Here is a 20,118-nt window from a genome sequence, read left to right on the forward strand (position 1 = left end):
CTGGGTAATCAAGCTGAATTTATAAGCTCTCTAGCTTCAAGTGAGGCTTGTCTCAAAAAATGAGGTAAAGAAGAGTGACTGAGGGATTGGAGAGATAGCTTAGCGGTTAAGGCGCTTGTCTGTGAAGCCAAAGGACCCAGGTTCAATGTCTGGAGGCCCTGGCATGCCCACCCTTCCTTCCTTCCTTCCCTCCCTCCCTCCCTCCCAGCCCCTTCTTTCTCTCAAATAAGTAAGTAAATATTTTAAAAATATTTTATTTATTTGACAGAGAAAGAGGGAATGAGAGAGAGAGAATGGGTGTGCCAGGGCCTCTAGCCACTGCAGACGAACTCCAGACATGTGCACCCCCTTTGTGCATCTGGCTAATGTGGGTCCCAGGGAGTCTAACCTGGGTCCTTTGGCTTTGCAGGCAAATGCCTTAACCACTAAGCCATCCCTCCAGCCCAAGTAAATATTTTTTAAAAGAGAGTGAGGAAGACATGTACACATTGCACACTCATTCATTAGCACCCACACGTAAGAACATACACAGTACAACACACACACACACACAAATCATACCTGAGGCATTACTGATTAGAAGGTAAATAAATTAATATTTTCGGCAAAAATTTAGATAGAATTCATCTCAGTCCACAAACATGGGTTTTCACTTGTGGTGTCAGAGTTTGCCTTAGCTTTAAACTCCCTCCCACTTCCCTCCACCTTGCTCTATCCCTGTGGTACTGGGGCCTAAATTTGAGGCCTTGTCTGTGTTAGGCAAGCACTCAGTCCTCTTTCTTTTTGACATAGGGTCTCTAATAAGACTGGCCTCGAATTAATGTACCCCAGTGAGCCCTTGAATGTGCAATCAATCCTGCCTTAGCCTCCTGAGTAGCTAGAGGTAGAGTTATAGCCCTCCACCACCAGGCCTCACTGAAAGACTTCTTTCTTATTAACTCATTCATGGCTTCACCAGGTGCTTCCTGGAACCACAGAAGGGCTCAAATCAGGATGTTCTGTAATTTCAGAGTGAGACCCTCTGCCCTACATTGGCCCCATTTTATTTATTTAGTTATTTGAGAGAGAGAGGGAGAGGGAGGGAGGGAGGGAGGGAGGGAGGGAGGGAGGGAGAGAGAGAGAGAGAGCGAGCAAGCTCCAGGGCTTTCAGCCACTGCAAATGAACTCCAGATGCATGTGCTACCTTCTGTATCTGGCTGACTTGGGTTCTGGGGAATCAAACCTGGGTCCTTTGGCTTTACAGGCAAGCACCTTAACTGCTAAATCATCTCTCCTGTCTGGTTCCATTTGATTGGGTTCTTTTGTTTTACAGCAATTTTGAGATACAGCTTACTATAGTAAGATTCACATGTCAAAGTGTTGTTCTGATTGAAGTGTAGAGTCGCTAGAGAACCTCCACAGTCGATTCTAGAAACTTCAGCATCCCAGGAAATCTCAAATTGGCCTGTCACTTCAGCTTTGCTTTGCTTTGTTTTCTAGGAAGATAAGATCGTCTTGAAGAACCCAGATCTTTCTGTCCGTGCAACAATGGCCATCAAGTTACGCCTAGGTGAGAAGGAAATTTTAGAAAGAGCTGTGAAGAGTGCAGCTGTCAGCCGGGAGTACTACCGCAAACACCTGGAGGAGAGTGCCCCACTCCCCCGACACGAGGACAGTGACCTGGGGCTGTTGGAGGGTGGTGTGGGGGACTCGAGCCTCCCGAGCCTCCCGCTGGTCTTAAGAAACCTAGAGGAAGAGGCCAGTGGGCAGGAGGCCTTCAGCCTCAAGGAAGCAGTCAGCAAAGCCAAGGCTGCTGAAAACGGGCTCATCAATGGAGAAAACTCTGTCCGCAATGGGACCAGGTCTGAGCGTGGAAACTTAACTCCAGAGGAGAGCGGGAGAACAACTGCAGACGCCGAAGGCTCCTCAGGCCGCACCGAGGAGAGGAAGAGCAGCTCAGAGGCCTGCACGCTCCACTCCGGGGGAAATCCAGTTGAGCAGAAGTTTTGAACAGTCCACTTACATTGCTGTGTTCCTTGTTAACATTTTTCTTTCTGCAGAGAGGAAAATATGTTTTTGCTGCTTTATATAAAAATGATTTTTTAAGTTATTTTAAAGATCTAGCTTCCCTTTTTGATTAAGATTGCCATCTTGTTTCTAAGCAACCCAACGGACAGAGGGGAAGAGGTACCTGGGATGAGTTTTGGGGCCCTTGTGTTTTCTTCTGGGGCAGAGTTCAGCTTGTCCCTCAGCTGTGTTTTGGTGGACCGGTCATCCTGACAACTGGAATGAAAGCTGGCTCTGCCCTCAGAGCTTATGGTAGGACTCTGGTGTTCAGCGAACGTGGGACAAGGCGCCACAGAAAGCAGGGCTGAGAGTAGGAAGCTACATGTAGAGTCTGGGCAAAATCTTATTTTTTTTTCTCCTTAAAAAAATAATACCCCAGTACCAAAAGGTAAGGTGGCAACCTTATTTTTAATAGTTTAAAACATTGATGATAATCCTAATTATATAAATATATACACACATATATCTAGTGGTCTCTAAAGATTTGTTTACTTTTTTTTGTGTTTTGTTTTGCTGTATTAAAAACTTGTCCTTTTCCTTAAATCAAAGTAGGGCACACATCCTCTGCCTAATTTTAAATGTTGGCTCTGATTTCAAAGCTGTGCGTTGATCCAGTGTGGACCGTGGAGTGTGCAGACCCAGCAGCCAGCCCCCAGCTTTACGAGTGGTTCAGGGTGAGGTGGTTCCCAGGCTTTGCTGGTTTTCACAAGCTAGAGGTTTTCAAAGCCATCCTTTTGAGTAAAAACCCTTATTAAAAGGAAAACATGATTACCATTTTTGTCTGTTCCTTTTCCTTGGAGTGGGACAATTCCTTTGAGTCAAGGTTTTATGCAGACCATCCTACTTTAAAGTCCCTGAACACTTGTGGAACCTTGCCATGTCCTGAGCTGTGCTCACTCCAGGTGTAGAGACTGATGAGAGTTGACCTGGGTACCCACAGGTCTATAGTCCGCCTCACATTAGCTGCCTAGGGTACACCAGCACCTCGGGGGGAGGTAAGCTTGGCTTTCAGGGGTCATAGAAGTTGGGGCAGTATCGCAGAGTGCAGTGAGTGGGATCTGTCTTGAGAAACTTCCAGATTAGAGACTACCCACTGCAAGTCCCCTAGCCATCCATTTCCTCATCCTCTCCAGTGTCTTTTAACTTCTATGTAGTTGTGTGTGAGTTAGATAAGTGCTATGGCAATACAGGTAGCTGCATGGATGCTTTTTTGTGGCTTCTCAGAGAAGACACACTGCTCTGTACACATATTGCTTAGTTCTGCTTTGTGGGCTAGGATGGAGGACACGGAAGAGCGTGGCTTTGTGTTGCTCAGCAGGTGAGGCTCACCTGCCTCATTGGATGTCCTCTTAAGCTTCTTATGAAGTGGTAGGGATGTATGCAAGTTTATAAGCTGTTGCTGTGTGTAGTGGTTGCTTTTTTAAAAAACATTATTGACAACTTCCATACATACAGACATCATAGCATGATTGTCGTCCCCTCCCCCACCCACTCCCCACTCCAGGGAGTCCCTTCTTTCCAGCTGGTCTCCTGTTTTGGAGTCGTCATTTTACCCCTCTTGCTATGTAGGGTCTTGTATGGCACCAGCCACTGTGAGGTCAATATCGTGATCACTTTGTGTCTTGAAGACAGTGTTATGACCTCCTCTTCGTTTGGCTCTTAACATTCTTTCTGCCACCTCTTCTATAGTGTGCCCTGAGCCTTGGAGGATGTGATAGAGATGTCTGAGTTAGTACAAAATGCTCCTCTGTCATTTCTTTTCAGCACTTTGAGTTTTGAGTCACCCCTGTGGTCACTGCCATCTGAAAAGAGAAGCTTTTCCAACCAAAACAAAAAGTGAGAGCAGCATTAATATAAGTATTAGAGGGCAGTTTGGTGGGTATAATATATCCATTTATCCAGTCAACATTAGTGGTTTTCCCCCTAGGGCTTATACCTCCCTAGCTGTAGTCTTTAGATTAGGTTTTCACCTGGGCACAGTGGCACATGCCTTTAATCCCAGAGCTTGGGAGGCAGAGTTAGGAGGGTTGTTGTGAGTTCAAGGCTACCCTGAGACTATGTAGATTAGGTTCTCAGTACCAGGTATGAATTTCCTCCTGTGGAGCGGGCCTCAAGTCTAATCAGAGAGCCATTGGTTCCCCCATAATAGACCTGCCAACAATGAACTAGTTGGTACCTTCGGTGTGGCTGGCCAGCCTTAAAGTTTGCAGGGTCCACTACTGCTTAAGATAGTTGACGACCTTCCTGTCCCAACAAGCTGCATCCTGACAGCTAGTCAACAGGGAAAAGGCTTCTAAATCCACTCCAGCCTGGTTTCTCAGTGACCTGCGGTCAACCATGTGGAGTCTTTCAGCAGTAGAGTCTTACTTAGTTCTGATGGGCAACAAGAGCCTTGGCAATAGTCTGTAATGTTTGGGGGGGGGGGCATCAGGAGCCCCTTTGGCCAACACCTTGCTGGAAGGTATCCCACCCCTGGCACGGAAGATTTTCTAAAAATAACCTGTGGCTTCTTGGGTACATTATTATCTCCACATGATATTTCTGCCCAAACACACTATTTTCCAACGTTTGTATTATTAGCTAGCAAAGAAGTAGGTTTCCATATGGCTTATTTATTACATCTTAAGTTTTGATTAGCCCTCCTCCCTCCCCTTCTTCTCATCCATCCCTTCCTCTACCCCAGTCAGACCGTTTCGCTCCCAGTATTCTGCCCTCTACTTAACATGTCTACTATGCCCGTTAGCCCTCCTCTGTCCCCAGCCCACAGCTTCTTTCAAACACCCTGGACTCTACTGCTAACTCTTTTTTTAACCCTACTCATGATGTGTGTCGTTTGAACTTGCCATTCTGGACATTGTGATGCCAAATCTCCTCTCAGCCTTGTGTCTGGAACACTACCAAAACCATCAGTGAAACATACCATGCATGCCATTTTCCATGGTCCTGGAAGAGTTTTCTAGTCTGCTATGGAAGTCCCAGAAACAAGAGTTTTCATGCTGATTTGCCTGTAGAAAATGTTTTTTCATTGGTTTAAAAGTTTTCAGGGCTGACATTAAAAATGCCTTTTGCAAGGAAGCACACAGATCCAGTGTAAAACAGCGTCTTGAGATAGTGAGATAAGGCAGTTCTCCAACTACTCCCTGGGCAAGATTGAGTTCAGCTTTAGAGCCAGAATTCCATCCCTTTTCCTGAGCCTACCCTTGGGTGGCCTTTGTGACACATGCTTCTGGGGCCTCAGTTTCCTCGTTTCTTATGAAAGGCCCAAAGTTATGAAAGTCCCTGCATAAAGATTCATGCTTCCGTCAATTAATTCTCCATCCTCAGTGTCTGTCTGTGAGTCATCGGACCACAAAGTGACTACTTAAGTTTTGTTTATAAAGTAATTATAGTGGTTCTGCTTCCAGTCGAGAACAGCTCTGTGTTTGTGACATAAAATCGGCTCTTATGAAAACAGAATTTTGTTGATGTCAGATAACAGTGTTTCTCGAGCTGTGCTACTTCCCTGAGTTGGTGGATTTCTTAAGAGCGAAGCACACTTTAGTCACCTTCTGTGGCCCACCCCTTCACAGCCCCTGAGCTGCTTGTGTACACTTTGGTGGCCCTATCAAGTGTGCTTTCCCTAATGTTCTCAGGTGAGCCAGGCTCTGGGAGAGCGCCACCTGGACCTCTTTCCTGAGCTCTGTGTGCCTGTGGAGATTCTACTGGCTTAAAAACCCACCCAGTTTCCTCTGAGAACTGGCAGTTTTCTTCCCTCTGCCCCCCCTGCAATAGCTTCTATAGTAGGCTCAAACTGTATTTAATTTTTTTTTTTCTTTCCTTTGGAGAGATAGGACAGTACCTTAAAAATATCTCCAGGCTCCCAATATAAGGGTCTTGCTAAGTTAAATCTTCACGTAGAAATGCTCTCCAAACATGATACAGCCCACGTACTCATGAACTCAGCCACTGTGGTAACTCAGACTTAGGAGAAAGAGCCCAGGGATTGGGTCCAAGCATGGGTATGGGGGAGGGCCTCATGAGGCTCTGAAGAGTAGTGTCAGCATATGGTTGCTTGGGGAGGGGCAGTCATTTTCTTCAGCAGTGTAACCACTGGAAAGTTGCCCATGTTCTGGTAAAATAACTTCCTACCTGTCCTTCCTGTAAGTAACCTTAGTTAACTCATGGGGGGGGGGCCTAATGAGGGGAAGGTTCTACTGGAAATGTAGCTCTGTTGATAGAATGGCTAACATGTTGAAGCCCTGCATTGATCTTAGCATGACATAAGCAGGACATGTGGCCTGTAGCCAAAGAATGAGGTGGGCGCTGGCAGCTGGGGAGATGGCTCAGTGGTTAAAGGCACTTGCTTTCTGGCCTGGGTCAGTTCTCCAGTATGACATAAAGACAAATGTGCAAAGTGGCACATGCGTCTGGAGCTGTTTTGTAGCTGCAAGAGGCCCTGACATCCTCTCCTCTCTTCCCCTTCCTCCTCTCTTTCTCTCTCTTTGCAAATAAGTATTTAGAAAAAAGAATTGGTTTTATGTGCGCAGTCAGTGCGTGTACGTGTTGGGGGAGAATAAGCTCAGCCCGAGAAGGCTTGGAATGGGCGCAGAGCTGCATGGCTATAGCTGGGCAAGGGTTTGCGTGTGTTTCGGGGTGAGCTGATCAAAGCCATTGTCACCGGGGCTATGGTGTTTGAGAAGCTTCTCGTGCAGTTTATTGCACTGTGTTCCTGCTCATAATGACCTGGTACTGCCCAGTGAGTGTGCTTAGTACAGTGAGTGTAACAGAAGTCAGCTCACGTGTATTTAAACACCAACTTGACATGAGTATACAGTAGACTCCAGTAACCTCACTAAGGCTCACCCTGTGTCTTGACCAGCAACGTCTTATAGAGTGTATTCCTAATTTCCTGTGTGTAAGCTGAATTTGAATGACAGCAGACGTGTTAAATGCAGCACCCCCACTGGACCTGAGTGCGCTTGGGCCAGGGAGAAGGGTCCTTGGGAGAACATGGGCTCCCTGTCTTCACAGATTGGAGGACTGTCCTGTGAAGGAGGGATCCTGTCCGCACAATGAGAGCCCAAGGTCTGGAAGCTGTTGCTGCCAAGTGGGGAGCACTCAGGCAGGGATTGTGAACAGACTGGGAGAACTCCAGTGGGGATTGTGAACAGACAGTGGGAGCACTCAGCAGGGATTGTGAGAAGACTGTGGCTCCCTGCTCCAGACAAAACAGGCCACCACTGACTGCCCTCCAAGTATGGGCCAGGCGTGTGGCTCTGACCACACAGATCTGTCATCTGGGTCAGATTCTCCCCTCCCTGGTCCAAGGGCAGGAGCTCTGGTGGGAGCCAACCTCCTTTAGGTGCTGTCTCCTGGGAGAGTTCTGGGAAGACCAAGGACTCTATGCTCCTAACCTGCTAGGGTCTGTCTGCAGGAGGCATTCTGTAAAGCCAGATGCACAAAGTGGGCATTTTGTCTCCAAGCCTGACCCATTCCTAAGCGTTAGCCTGCCGCTGGGACCGTGGATGCTGTATTGCAGTAGTGTGTATCATCTGCCAATTGATGAGGGAACTGCAGCTTGGAGCGTAGCAGCTCTGTGATCTTGGTGCCCCAGATGCTGAGGCAGACATTCATGGGCAACCTAATCACAGCAGCATGCCCCATGGCATTGCAAAGGGTCGACCATGGGAAAAGGAGGTGTGTAGCAGGAGAATTCATGAGATGTGTGTGTGTTGGGAGTAGGGTGGGACTGAGAGATTTAGGTCTGTAGGGAGAATCCTGATTTCCCTGCTGGGACTTTGGTTTCTAAGAGGAAGGTTCATGTGGGACTGTCCCATCTTGTCGTGAAGGAACTTCAAAGTAGAACGGCGGGGCTGGAGGGATGACTTAGCGGATAAAGCATTTGCCTGCAAAGCCAAAGGTCGCAGGTTCGATTCCCCAGGACCCACATTATCCAGATGCCAGGGGGTGCACGTGTCTGGGGTTCGTTTGCAGTGGCTGGAGGCCCTGGTGTACCCATTCATTCTCTCTCTCTGCCCCCTTTCTCTGTCAAATAAATAAATAAAATATTTTTTTAAAAAGTAGAACATAAGCCGGGCGTGGTGGCGCACGCCTTTAATCCCAGCACTTGGGAGGCAGAGGTAGGAGGATCGCTGTGAGTTCAAGGCCACCCTGAGACTACATAGTGAATTCCAGGTCAGCCTAGGCTAGCGTGAGACCCTACCTTGAAAAACAAAACAAAACAAAAAAAAAGTAGAACATAATCTGCTCCCCTCAACACAATGGCCTCCACCCTCAAGAAGCATGGAGACATGCATTTGGAGACTAGCACAGGCTCATATCCACTTGTGCATCTGGCTTTGCATGGGTACTGGGGGATTGAGCCCAGGGGGTTTGGTTTTGCAGGCAGGTGCCTTAACCGCTGAGCCATCTTTCCAGCCCTGAGTAAAATCTTAGACAAAACAAACCCTTCCCCAGATGTCGATGCAGATGACAACTGCCTAAAAGTCACAGCAAGATGGCAGTTGGAGCTGTGCACCACAGCCAGCTAGTTCTGGAAATAATACTGTAGCTGGCACCGGAACATGTCAGGCGAACCCTAAAATGCAGCTAGGGGAATTGCTATTGCCACTTCCTACAACAAAAGTAAAAGGAAGTTTGTTTCCTTCCAGTCATTGGCAGTTGTCAATATAACCCACGTTGGGCTTAGGTAATCCATGACAGGCGTTTCACTAGGTCAAGTGTAATCAGTTAGAAATTCAGTCCTGACATTTCTTGGACTTCACGGATACAAGCATGGGTGTTTTTGAAGAGCTATGGGGAGAGGGAGGAAATGGGCTTTTATTGCTCTATCTGCTCTGCACTAAATCACTTTTAAACCAGGGGCCGGAGAAGCAGTCCTGGCCCGCTGCACTTGTCAGCTCACACTAGCAAAGGTGGAGCTTTACGTAAATCCTTCCCAGCGTGATTTTTGCAAGGAGAGGCGCTAGGAGCACAGCGGGCCGGTGCTTCACCACATGTGGAGATGCTGTGGGAGGAGCCGTGACTCATGCTTCACCAGTGTTAACAGAGCTACCGACTTGGAACAGCGTGTTCAGGGAGGGTTCTGGCTACTTTGCGTAAGTTAACTAGGTTGAGCGCTCAGCAGCGTGCCAAAAGCCAAACAACTTTCTGCGCTCCACGTCTGCTGTGGGGTGACAAGAGACTGGCTCCTGGAACTCCACACCTTTGACCTGAAGTTTGTAAGGGTGGGGCTTGCAAAGGGGCCCAGAGATACTGGGGCATCCAAAGGACTTGTGCTTCCCGCCTTAGGTTAAGACATTGGAGAAAGATACTGAAGAAGTCCCTCGAGATCCCAGGTAGTCCTGGGCGCCTGTGAGGTCCTGCCACATCCCTGTGCTGAAGCAGATGGCGAAGGGCCCATGCAGAACCCCTGCTGGTTGTCAGGAAGGTGAGACTCAATGTCCACACGGTCTCATCTCAGTCTTTTTCTCACTAATGTCCTTTGGGTTAGGGACATCCATAGATCCATCCGGAAGTCACTGGGACATCTGATGCAAGCTGGGCACTCACTGTGACCAAGGACGAGAACGCTTGCTCAAAGGAGCCAGTGGAGGAGGTGAACCACCCCCTTCCCATCTCTGGGGCTGGAGAAGGTCTCTAAGGGACATTCTACCCACATTAGGTCTTTTTATTTTTTTGAGTTTTCAAGGTAGGGTCTCACTCTAGTCCAGGCTGGTCTGGAACTCACCATGTAGTCTCAGGATGGTCTCGAACTCATGGTGATCCTCCTACCTCCGCCTCCTCAGTGCTGGGATTAAAGGTGTGTGCCACCAAGCCTGGCTTAGGTTTTTGTTTTTTTTTTAAGGCTGGGTTGGGTCTCACTAGCCCAATTTGACCTGTAACTCCCTCTGTAGTCCAAGCCTGTCTTGAACTCGTGGCAATTCTCCTCCCTCAGTCTCCCAAGTGCTCTACAGTGGGGCTTAATGTCCATTACACTCTTATTACTAACGGAAATAGCTCAACAGCACTTGCTGCCCCACAGTATTCAAAGCTGTAAATGACTGCTTATTCTCTTGTAGCCTTTTAAAATATTTATTTATTTAAAAGAGAGAAAGAGTGGGTGTGCCAGGGCTCCTGCCACTGTAAATGAACTCCAGATGTGTGTGCCACTTTGTGCATCTGGCTAATGTGGGACCTGGGGAGCCTGGGATGTCAGGCTTTACAAGCAACTGCCTTTAACCTCTGAGCAGTGTCCCCAGCCTAACTCTGACTCCCTCTGAAAACAAAGTTCATTTCTGACTTTACCAAACAGTAGAGAATTTGTCTTGGATTTTTTTTTCTTTCTCACTATGTGTTTTGAAAGCATGCCTTAGGAAACTGGGCCCATCATATTACATGTAGATGTGACATTTCCAGGTGTTCCAGCATTCTGAGATCTTCCTGGTGAGTGGGGACAATTACAGAGGGAAGGCTCTCTTCATCCTCACTTCCAGGTAACCCAGTAAGTTACAGTGAGAGCCCCACTGCCTTTCTCAAACCCGCAGAGGCGATGTGCGAGACTCATCGGGCCCCACTGGCCAGCACTGTGTCCGTACATAAGTGACGACATGGACACCCACTTCTAACGTAGGGCTGTGTCAGTCACAAGTCACATTGAGTACAGCTCACCCAAAATGAGCAGTTAAAGTAGAAGATCCACATTTGTGGTGACCATAGAAGCTTCACTTTTCTTTCTGTTTCTGTGACATTTTGTTATTGACTGCCCAAACTGCCCACAGTCGTAGCAGATCACATCTCTGTGAGCATTTCAATGTCTGGAAATCCAAATGAACACGACAGCTCCTTGAAACAAATACAATGTGACTCCCATGGGCATCAGCTAGCTCTCTGGGCTATCTGTGAGGAAGCCAGGGTTTCCTGCAGCAATTAAACTGGGTGATTGGATACAGGGAACCTTTATAATTGCTCACAGGTAGCAATTTATTAGGATAGATGTTACTCATGACATGTGTCAAAAGGGTCAAAGTTTATACTTCCTTGGACATTAACCTAATCTTTGAAACTCTTAAAGTTGCACTTTTTGGTCATTAATTTTTTTTACAAGCCGAGATTTTGACAATTAACCCAGTTAATAAAGGTCAAATTTCAATTTTTTCCAATTTCTGGAGCATTTAACTTACTCCTTTTTGAAAATGGGAAGATAGTGGAGGATAAATAGTTATTAAGTGAGTACACGGCTGTAGTTTTGCCGTCAGGGTGACGACTGCGAAACAGCCAGTCCTGGAAGAATAGAATCGCTCTGTTTCTGACGGGAAGGAAAGTAGATTACAAGCTGAGGAAATAGAAAAATTAAGCCCAAATAATATGCGCTGTGAGTAGGGTAAAGTGAGTACGTGCACTTGTTAAATCATCTCAGGATTCTAGTCATTCAATTATGTAGACTGTAGGCTTCGACTCCAATCTGCACAGTTTCAAGTAATTCCTGAAAATTTGCAATAAAGGACGTTTGGTTAAAAAATGGAATGTCATTACCATGCTGTGACCCTCACAGGAGTCCACAGAGAGCTCTACAATAATGTTGTGAAGTCATGCTAACCAGAGATCAAGGGTGGCCAGCTCTCCCAACATACCCACCAGGAGCAGCCCCAGAAGGGGATTACAGAAAGATGATCTAGAACCTTCCATAGCATGGGAAATGCCACCATCTCCTATCATTGTCCCTTTAGTCCTGTGTGGGAGGGCACCCTCTTGGGTGACCTCCGTTTCCCCTGTTGCGCTTGCGCCCCCTGGTGGTAGTGGGGGAAAGGCCAGCTAGGATGCTGCCCAGTGAGACCCAAGCTGCGAGCAGGAGCCTTTCTGACCCAGCCAGAACCCTGAGGAGAGGGGGCTTTTGGCTTCCACCGGGAGACTGAGGCCGTTGCTGCTGTACCATCTTAGCGCTGATGTGCTCCATGCTGAGTGGCCAATGGAAAGCCAGGTTTGCACCACATCTGTTTATCCAGCCATTACCAAGATGTGCTAGGAGCCAACACCTGCCCCTCAGCTGTGCGTGCTGCTGTGGCCTCTCCGCCCAGCTTCTCTGGACTTGTGCTGACTGCCCTTGCTTGCTGTACCCACTGCACTTTGCAGCCTACATCTGACACTGGATTATCTCCAATGTCATGTTTCCCCCAGCTCTCCATCCCCCTCACCCCCGTCCTTTACACAGAACAGATTCCCAAAAAGGGCTGATGGAAACACTCAACCCATTTCACTCAGCTGTCAGAGCCTGGGTGTACTGGGTGACGATAGCTTTAAAGAGAGGCCGCTGGAGCTGGGGCCTGGCTCAGCGGTTCAGAGCTCTTGCTGTGCAAGTGCAGGGGGCGGTTTGATACCCCAGCACCCACATACAGCTGGGCGGGGCCACCCAGGTCCGTAACTCCAGTTCTGCAGGGGATGGAGACCTGAGAATCACCAGGGAGTGCTGTCTGAGAAAACAGCCGCTCTGGCTGGAGTCAGAATGTGTCTCAATTAAATAGGAGGATGAGCGAAAAGAGAAAGTCATCCAGTATTCTCTGGCCTCCTCACACTTGTGCACAGGGCACATACATATTTTCACCCACATGTATATCCTATGTACGTACTGCATCACACACCCCACCACACATGCTCTACACACATGCATACTCCCCCCCAAAAAAAAATTAACTGGGAAATTGTTAGAATGGTGGCTTTGACTCAATTGCTTCATCTCTTCACAATTCCATCCCCTTCTGCCTGTGGGTAAGCTGATGTTCCTGCATGGAAACGCCAGTGACTGCATACTTTTATGAGGGATAAATTATCAAAGATTTGCAGCACGGTGACGCACAATTAAGTTTACAGAACTCCTGTTGGCAGCAAGTCCTCGAAAGCCACCTGTGCAGGACGCCACAGAGAGGAAGAGCAGGAGAACGCCTCGGAGCTGCATCTGCTGGCCCAAAATACCCCTGCGGCCTGCGAGCCTGCGGCGCAGCTGAGTGCACCTGATGCCTAGGGCCCGCTGTGAGCGCGGTGCTAAAGCAGGCTGCCTCATCCCAGCTACGAAGTTGGGAAAGGTGACTTTGATCTTGTGTTTTCCCTTTGACCTTCACCCTTCTTATGGAACCCGGCCCACAGTCTGCAGGTCTTAGCAGCCCCACTTCTCCTCCTCATGTCTTCGTCTCCCGCCCGCCTCAGCGGCCCGGCTCGCGTTGTCCCATGAGTGTCATCTGCATTGTCCCAGCTCTACCTCCCTGTTTCTCAGCACACTGCGTCTGACATGCTACTCGATTCCAATCCACCCTGTGTTAGCCCAGGGCCAGACTTCCCGGGATGGAGGGCAGGAGGCCTGCACGTCCCCGGAGACAGCCGCAGGAGGAAGCAGGCAGCGTGCTGTGGTGGTCTCACAGGCTCTGGAGCTGGGCAGATGTGCAGACAGATCCGAGGACTGAGCCCTGTAAAGAGCAAGAGAGACTGGCTGTCCTCTGCCAGGGACACTCTGAATTTCCACTGACCCCCGTGAGGCCCCGCATAAGGTGCCGGGGGACCAGGCTGGGGTGGGAGATGCCCAGCTGCGTGCAGCCCCGGAGCCCATCCTGTAACAGCACATAGAGGCAGACGGAGCTGAGCGGTGCTGAGCCAAACGGCCGCTTGCAGAGCTCTGGGTCAATAGGAGACCCTGCTTCAAAAACACATGGATGGGGTTCTTGAGGAAACGCCCCTGAGGTTGTCCCCTGGCTTCCACACACGCGTGCACACATTTGTATCCATACACACACACACAGTAAGTCAGAGGCAATAGAGTTAATAAATCTGAATACATAATTTTATTTTACTTTTATTGGCAACTTCCATAATTATAGACAATAAACCATGATAATTCTCTTCCCCCTCACAACTCTACTCCCCACCATATCCCCTCCCCCTCTCAATCAGTGTCTCTTTTATTTTGATGTCATCATCTTTTCCTCCTATTGTGATGGTCCTGTGTAGGTAGTGTCAGGCACTATGAGGTCATGGATATCCAGGTCATTTTGTGTCTGGAGGAGCCCGTTGTAAGGAGCCCTACCCTTCCTTTGGCTCTTCCATTCTTCCTGCCATCTCTTCTGCAATGAACCCTGAGCCTTGGAAGGTGTGATAGAGATGTTTCAGTGCTGAACACTCCTCTGTCACTGCTTAGCACCATGGTGCTTTCTGGGTCATCTCAGAGGTCACTGCCATCTAAAAAGAGAAACTTCCCTGACTACATGATTTTAAATTGCATGATGCAATATTCCTCCATAAACAAAGTCAGAGACTAGAACATATTTTTTAACACTGAACACAGAAAAAGGGTTAATGTCTCTAGTCAAAGATTGACAAAGAATAGACACAAAGTAAAAATGGGGTAAAAGACATGAATAGACAGTTCACATGGTCAGACCTGAAAACGTCACAATTCAATCATCATTGAGCACAGTTTTCTATGGTGTGTGTCTATAGTGTGTGTGATATGCATGTGATGTGAGCACATGTGTGTGTATCGTACCCTCACGTGCAGATGCCAGAGGAGAGCATCAAGTGTCCTCCTTCTGTAGTATGTGTAATATGTGTGTGATGTGTGCACATGAATGTACAGATGTGTGTGCCTCATTCCACATGTGCAGAGAGCATCAGGTGTCCTCCCTCTATCGTATGAACACGCACACACACAGGTAAAATGTAGTTATGGCAGAGTTTCCATAATAGGTTATCTTCAAATAAGTAAAGACATGGGGCTGGGGAGATGGCCCAATCGTTACATGGCAAAGCCTGCCAGCCCATATTTGATCCCTCAGTTCTCACCTAAAGCTAGATGCACAAAGTGGCACATGCCTCTGGAGCTCAGTTGCTATGGCAAGATGCCCTGGCATGCCCACTCTCTCTCATTCTCATGCTGTCTCTCTGCTTGCAAATAGATAAATAAGAAAAATATTTAGAAAACAGAAAAAGATATGAGAAAATACATATACTTCTGCCGTATTGCACAAAAGAAATAGAGGAAGGGCAAGCCACGCTGAAGAGACGAGTTGCGGGAGTGAAGTGGGGAAGTGGGGGGTGGGAATGTGAGACCGTGCACTGCGTGACTGTGGCCCGAGCCTCTGCTGAGCTTTCTGCTTTTTCACATGTACCCCAAATAGACAAGGCACGCCAGGACACAGGGGCGCCCCATAAAAGAAAACACCCTACATAGGGCCAGAGTATGATAAACACATGATGTATCCTCCCAAAGGGAGTGGGGAGGAGAAAGCCTGCCTAAGAGATGTGGGATCTTTGTTTTGATTATATGCCACGAGGTTGTGCCAGAGACACTGCCTGTCAGGGGATGTTTTGGTCACCAGAAGGACCCCACCATTCTGAAACTGCCCCGCGTGCCCATTGGAACGGAACAAGTGGGTCATCACATTGCAGAAGATTCCAGTGGGTGGGATCCCTGTCTGAGGAGAGTGTAATGGGTAAGGAGAGTGGATGGTGGTGTTGGATTCGGAGGCCTCACACCCCGCCCTTGCTTCCTTCCAAATACCTACCCCAGCCCGAAAGGCTCTTTGGAGGAATGTTTTCAAAGCCCAGGTGGGAACACTATGGGTGTCAGACAGTGGGAGGTGCTAGAGAAGATTGGGGGACTGACTCGAAGGACTCAGGAGCCAAACTGAAGATGTTCCCTGTGGCCAAACTGTGGCAACGAGATAACAATCCATGGAGTTTGGGTTCTGGTGCCGACGCTTCACACACGCAAGTCCCGACAAGCCACTGGTCAATCTTCCTTGCAGTAGAACTCTGGTTACTCGTGTAAAGGAGAAGAAAGTAGGGGTGCTCCCGTCCAGAAAACACCACAGCAAGCACCTGCTGTGCTGAGAGCTCCAGGAGGCAGGATCCACGTGGGCTCAGGCTTCTCCTCCCTTGAGACAGTGATTGCAAAGGATAAATGGTCTCTTTGCAGTGGGGAAGCCAGGCAGCCACCTCCTTAGCCAAGCAAGCAAGGCCAATGTCGCTACCCGGGGTGAGGCATTGATGGCATGAACCCTCCATTGAGGAATCGAGGACACAGAGCCTCAGGGGGACTCTGGACAAAGGTGGTCGGCCTGGAACCAGTCCTGGTGAGGCACCACATTAACTTAACTGGAAGGACAGTGGACATAACAAATGGAGAGTGTCAGTGCCTGGAAGCCACTGACATGAATAGACTGAGGACGTGGCACAAGCTGGAGGGCACTAAGCAGGGCAGCTAATACAAAGGGAATTCTGGACGGGATCCTGGAGGTGCCGTTTGAATGGGGGCCCAGGATCAGTGGGCAGGACCACGTGGTACTGCCTTGGCCTCCTTTGTGTGCAGATGACTGGGGTTTCATGAAGTGTTAGCCTGGGGAGGGAGCTAGGTCAGAGATGTCCAGATGCTGATGTGTTTCGATAGCTTTTCTGTGACTCTAATATGTGTTCAAAACTCCCGCCCAGTAACATTCTGTGTCCTGGCCAGGTCTGCCTGGGGTGGGATCTCTGCCCTGCCCACCACTCACTGGAAAGTGTGGATCTTATGCCCAGCCTCTGAGGACATTGCCCATGGCTGGAGACTGCATGCTGGGAGGCACAGGAACTTGGCTGCCAGGCTACACAGATTTGTTGTTTTTAAAAATGCAAGTGTGTGTGTGTGTTTGTGTGTGTGTGTGTGTGTGCGCACACACATGCATGTTCGTGCGAGCAGGTGCCCATGTTTGCACAGGAGTGTAGAGGTCAGAGGACAATCTTGGTTGTCCTTCTTCAGGAGTACCATCTACCTTTTATGGAGACAGGGTCTCTCACTGGCCTGGAGCACATCTAGTAGGTTACACTGCCTGGCCAACGAGCCCCAGGGTTTCTCCTTCGCCCCCAGTCAGCACTGGGATTACACGCATGTGCCCCTATGTGCAACAATGTTACATGGGCTCTGCAGATCAAATTTAGGGCCTCGTGCTTACAAGGCAAGTACCTTACTGACTGAGCATCTCCCCATCCCCCAAAGAAGCAGTTTCTAAATTTCCTTTTAAAAAGTACAGCGAGAACTGCAGACCAATCTGTAGCACATAAGGGTCCAAGTGTGGCGTTTTGTTTTTCAGATGAATTATCGAGATTGACAGACCACACAAGAGAAGGAGGACAGGGCTTCTCAGGCAAGTGGCAAAACTCAGCCAATGGCAACACAGACTGCCACTGCCTCTCTGGGAAGGAGATGCACTGAGCGCTGGTCTGGGCACAGCTTGACTTCATGGGTGCTGGCCTCTATGGATCATCCCTCCCACCCCACCCCACCCCCAGCCTGGCAGGCCCCACTCACCTTCCTCTTCCTCTTGCCCAGCATCTCCCAGTCTCAAACCCTGATTGTTACCACCTGGAACCTCTTTAGCCCACTATCCCTGAGTCATGGGCCTGGGCACTTCTCCATCTGGACCCGCCATGCCCCCACCATCACCACACTGCTACCCCCGTACAGATGATGGTTTGTAGTTTTTTTCTTTCTTTCTTAATTTTTTTGTTTATTTATATTTATTTATTTATTTGAGAGTGACGGAGAGAGAAAGAGGCAGAGAGAGAGAGAGAATGGGTGCATCTTGTCCTCCAGCCAATGCAAACGAACTCCAGATGCATGTATCACCTTGTGCATCTGACTTCGGTGGGAACTGGGGAATTGAGCCTCGAACTGGGGTCCTTAGGCTTCGCAGGCAAGCGCTTAAGTGCTAAGCCATTTCTCCAGCCTGGTTTGTGGTTTTTCTATTAGACTGCCTTGGGTGATGGGCAGAGCTGGAAGGAAAAAGATAACGGACAGATTGCCGAGGACTGTTCCGCACGTTGGGCACTCACTGGGCACTGTGCACCCTCAGTGGAGGCACTGTTAGGAACTGTGAGGCCCAGTGAGTTTCCTGTGCAAAAGCATAAGCATGTACGTGATTGTGAATACCTGAACAGATGTGAATGCACACTTCTGAGTGCGTGGGTGTGTGTGCATGTGGGTGTGTGTTCAGAAAGGTCCTTCCTCCCAATTCCTAGAATCCTTTGATGGAGTTAAGATTGTATCTCATTCATTCCACGGCCAAAGCTAAAGCAGGCCAGAAAAGTGGCCAGGGGCATGGTGGCACAGAGTGTCACTGTGGCGCAGGCGTCAGTGGAGAAAAGACTGGAAACTCTGCGGGTCTGCAGGCCATCCAGGGCTGAGTGGGAGAAACTTCCAACCAATGTCGGGGGAAGGGATGGAGGCACAAGGTGGTCACTCAGCACAAGAGCAGTGGTTACCGTGCCCCAGAGATGTGACTTCTGGATTGATGACACTTCCAGGGTGGGTGGCTTTGAGGGAAGAGAATGAAGGAAGTCCCATTAAATCACACCAGTTTCTAAGGAGTAAGTAAGACTAACTCCTCACAGTGGGGTAGGAAGCAGGAAGGACTGGGAAAGGAAAACAGGGTGAGGAATGGAGCTTCTAGTAGCCAGGACAGCCGGCAAGCTGAGGAGAGTCTGTGGGTGTGTTCAGCGTGTCCGGCTATACAATGACTGTGGAGTGATGGTCACACCATGTGCCTGCTGACAGAGAGAATGACACTAAATTGCATGGGGTTTGGAGATAAGGGGGCAAGTATCACAAAGGGTGTATATGACATATGCTGGGCCCCGACTCTAGCTGGAGGGGAGGCAGCCGAAGTCCTGGGAGCTGGGACTGATAGCCACAGGTCATTATGTCATTATGATGCTCCCAGCTTTTAGATAAGGATGCTGGAGGTAGGGGAAGGGCATTGCAGGCTTGAAGGGGTGGTGTCAGAGTGCCACCAAGCTGCGCGAGGTAGGGACAGACACAGTCCATGCAGACTTCTTTCTGGAGAGGCCTTTGGCAGAGAGCACGTCTGCCAGGCATGCCATTCCGGGCTTGCCAAGTGATGGCCATGGTGAAAGGTTCCCGGGGAACGAAGGCTTCACCCTTCCCAGGAGGCGGAGAGCTGCGAGCAGAGCTGGCAAGCCCAGCTTTACTGAAAATATTATGTGACTCCTGGTAATGACCATGCAGAGAGCTGCAACACAGGCTCCCCTGAAAGGTCATTTATCTGAGAGGAGAAAATTATTCCTTTTCCTGGGGACTGTCATCTTTTGCTTTAATTAATATCAAACGTGTACACTCTTGGCAGTGGCTTCAAGTGTTCAGGTGGACTTCCTGTGACATTTTCAATTAAAAAAAAAGGTAAATTCCCCCTGGGCTCCCAGGAGCCTCTGGGTGCCCATAGCAGCTTCCTGATCTACAGAAGACTGGTGGTGGACAGAGGCTGGTTGGGTGAGCGCAGGATGCAGGACACAGGTTCATTCATTCATTCACTTATTCACTGGAACAGCAACATGGAAGAATGGGCTTATCTGGGCTGGAGAAATGGCTTAGCAGTTAAGGCACTTGCTTATGAAGCCTAAGGACCCAGGTTCTATTCTCCAGGTCCCATGTAAACCAAAAGCACATGGTGGCACATGTGTCCGGAGTTTGCTTGCAGTGGCTAGAGGATCTGGCATGCCCATTCTCATTCTCTTTTTCTCCTCTCTCTGTCTCAAATAAATAAATAAATAAATAAATAAATAAATCTTTAAAAAAGAATAGGCTTATCTGTTGTATTATTTTTCTTATTGCTCTGACCAAATGCTCCATATAAATAACTTAAGGGAGTAAAGATTTCTTTGGCTCATGGTCTCAGGATGTTCAGTCTGCGTTCAGTTGGTCTCACGTGTTGGGCAGATTATCACAGGAGTGTGTGGCGGATGGAAGACAGGAAGCAGAGAGGGAGATCAGAAGTGAGCAGGGGCAAGATATCTACAAGGACCTGCTCCCAGGGACCTCCCTCCCCATATCCACTCCGCCCCCTGAAGTTTCCAGCACCTCCCTAAGTACTGCAGGATAGCCTGGTGCTTAGACTTTGGCACATGAAGCTATGGGGACATTTCATATTCAAATTATCACAGTTATGTCCAAGTCACAACTCGCTGAGCAAGGGGCCTCATCTCCCCATGCCCCAAGGCCTTCATCTAGAAGGTAGGGCAGGGACAGCACCTGGTTCACAAAACTGTCCAGTGAGTCAT

The 20,118-nt window shown here is 48.8% G+C and overlaps 1 protein-coding gene across 3 annotated transcripts in view; it reads left to right on the forward strand.

Annotated features, from left to right (window-relative positions):
- Window positions 1-2,820, forward strand: part of Setd3 (SET domain containing 3, actin histidine methyltransferase) — a 62,472-nt gene extending 59,652 nt beyond the window's left edge. For all 3 annotated transcript variants that reach the window (XM_045154948.1, XM_004665603.3, XM_045154949.1), the window contains one exon: window positions 1,480-2,820. In XM_045154948.1, coding sequence (XP_045010883.1) covers window positions 1,480-1,989 — 510 coding nt within the window. In that variant the 3' untranslated portion in view covers window positions 1,990-2,820. The remainder of the gene's footprint in view (window positions 1-1,479) is intronic.
- Window positions 2,821-20,118: the final 17,298 nt, after the last annotated feature.

This window comes from Jaculus jaculus, chromosome 7, assembly GCF_020740685.1.
Source record: "Jaculus jaculus isolate mJacJac1 chromosome 7, mJacJac1.mat.Y.cur, whole genome shotgun sequence".
In the NCBI taxonomy this organism is placed as follows: Eukaryota; Metazoa; Chordata; class Mammalia; order Rodentia; family Dipodidae; genus Jaculus; species Jaculus jaculus.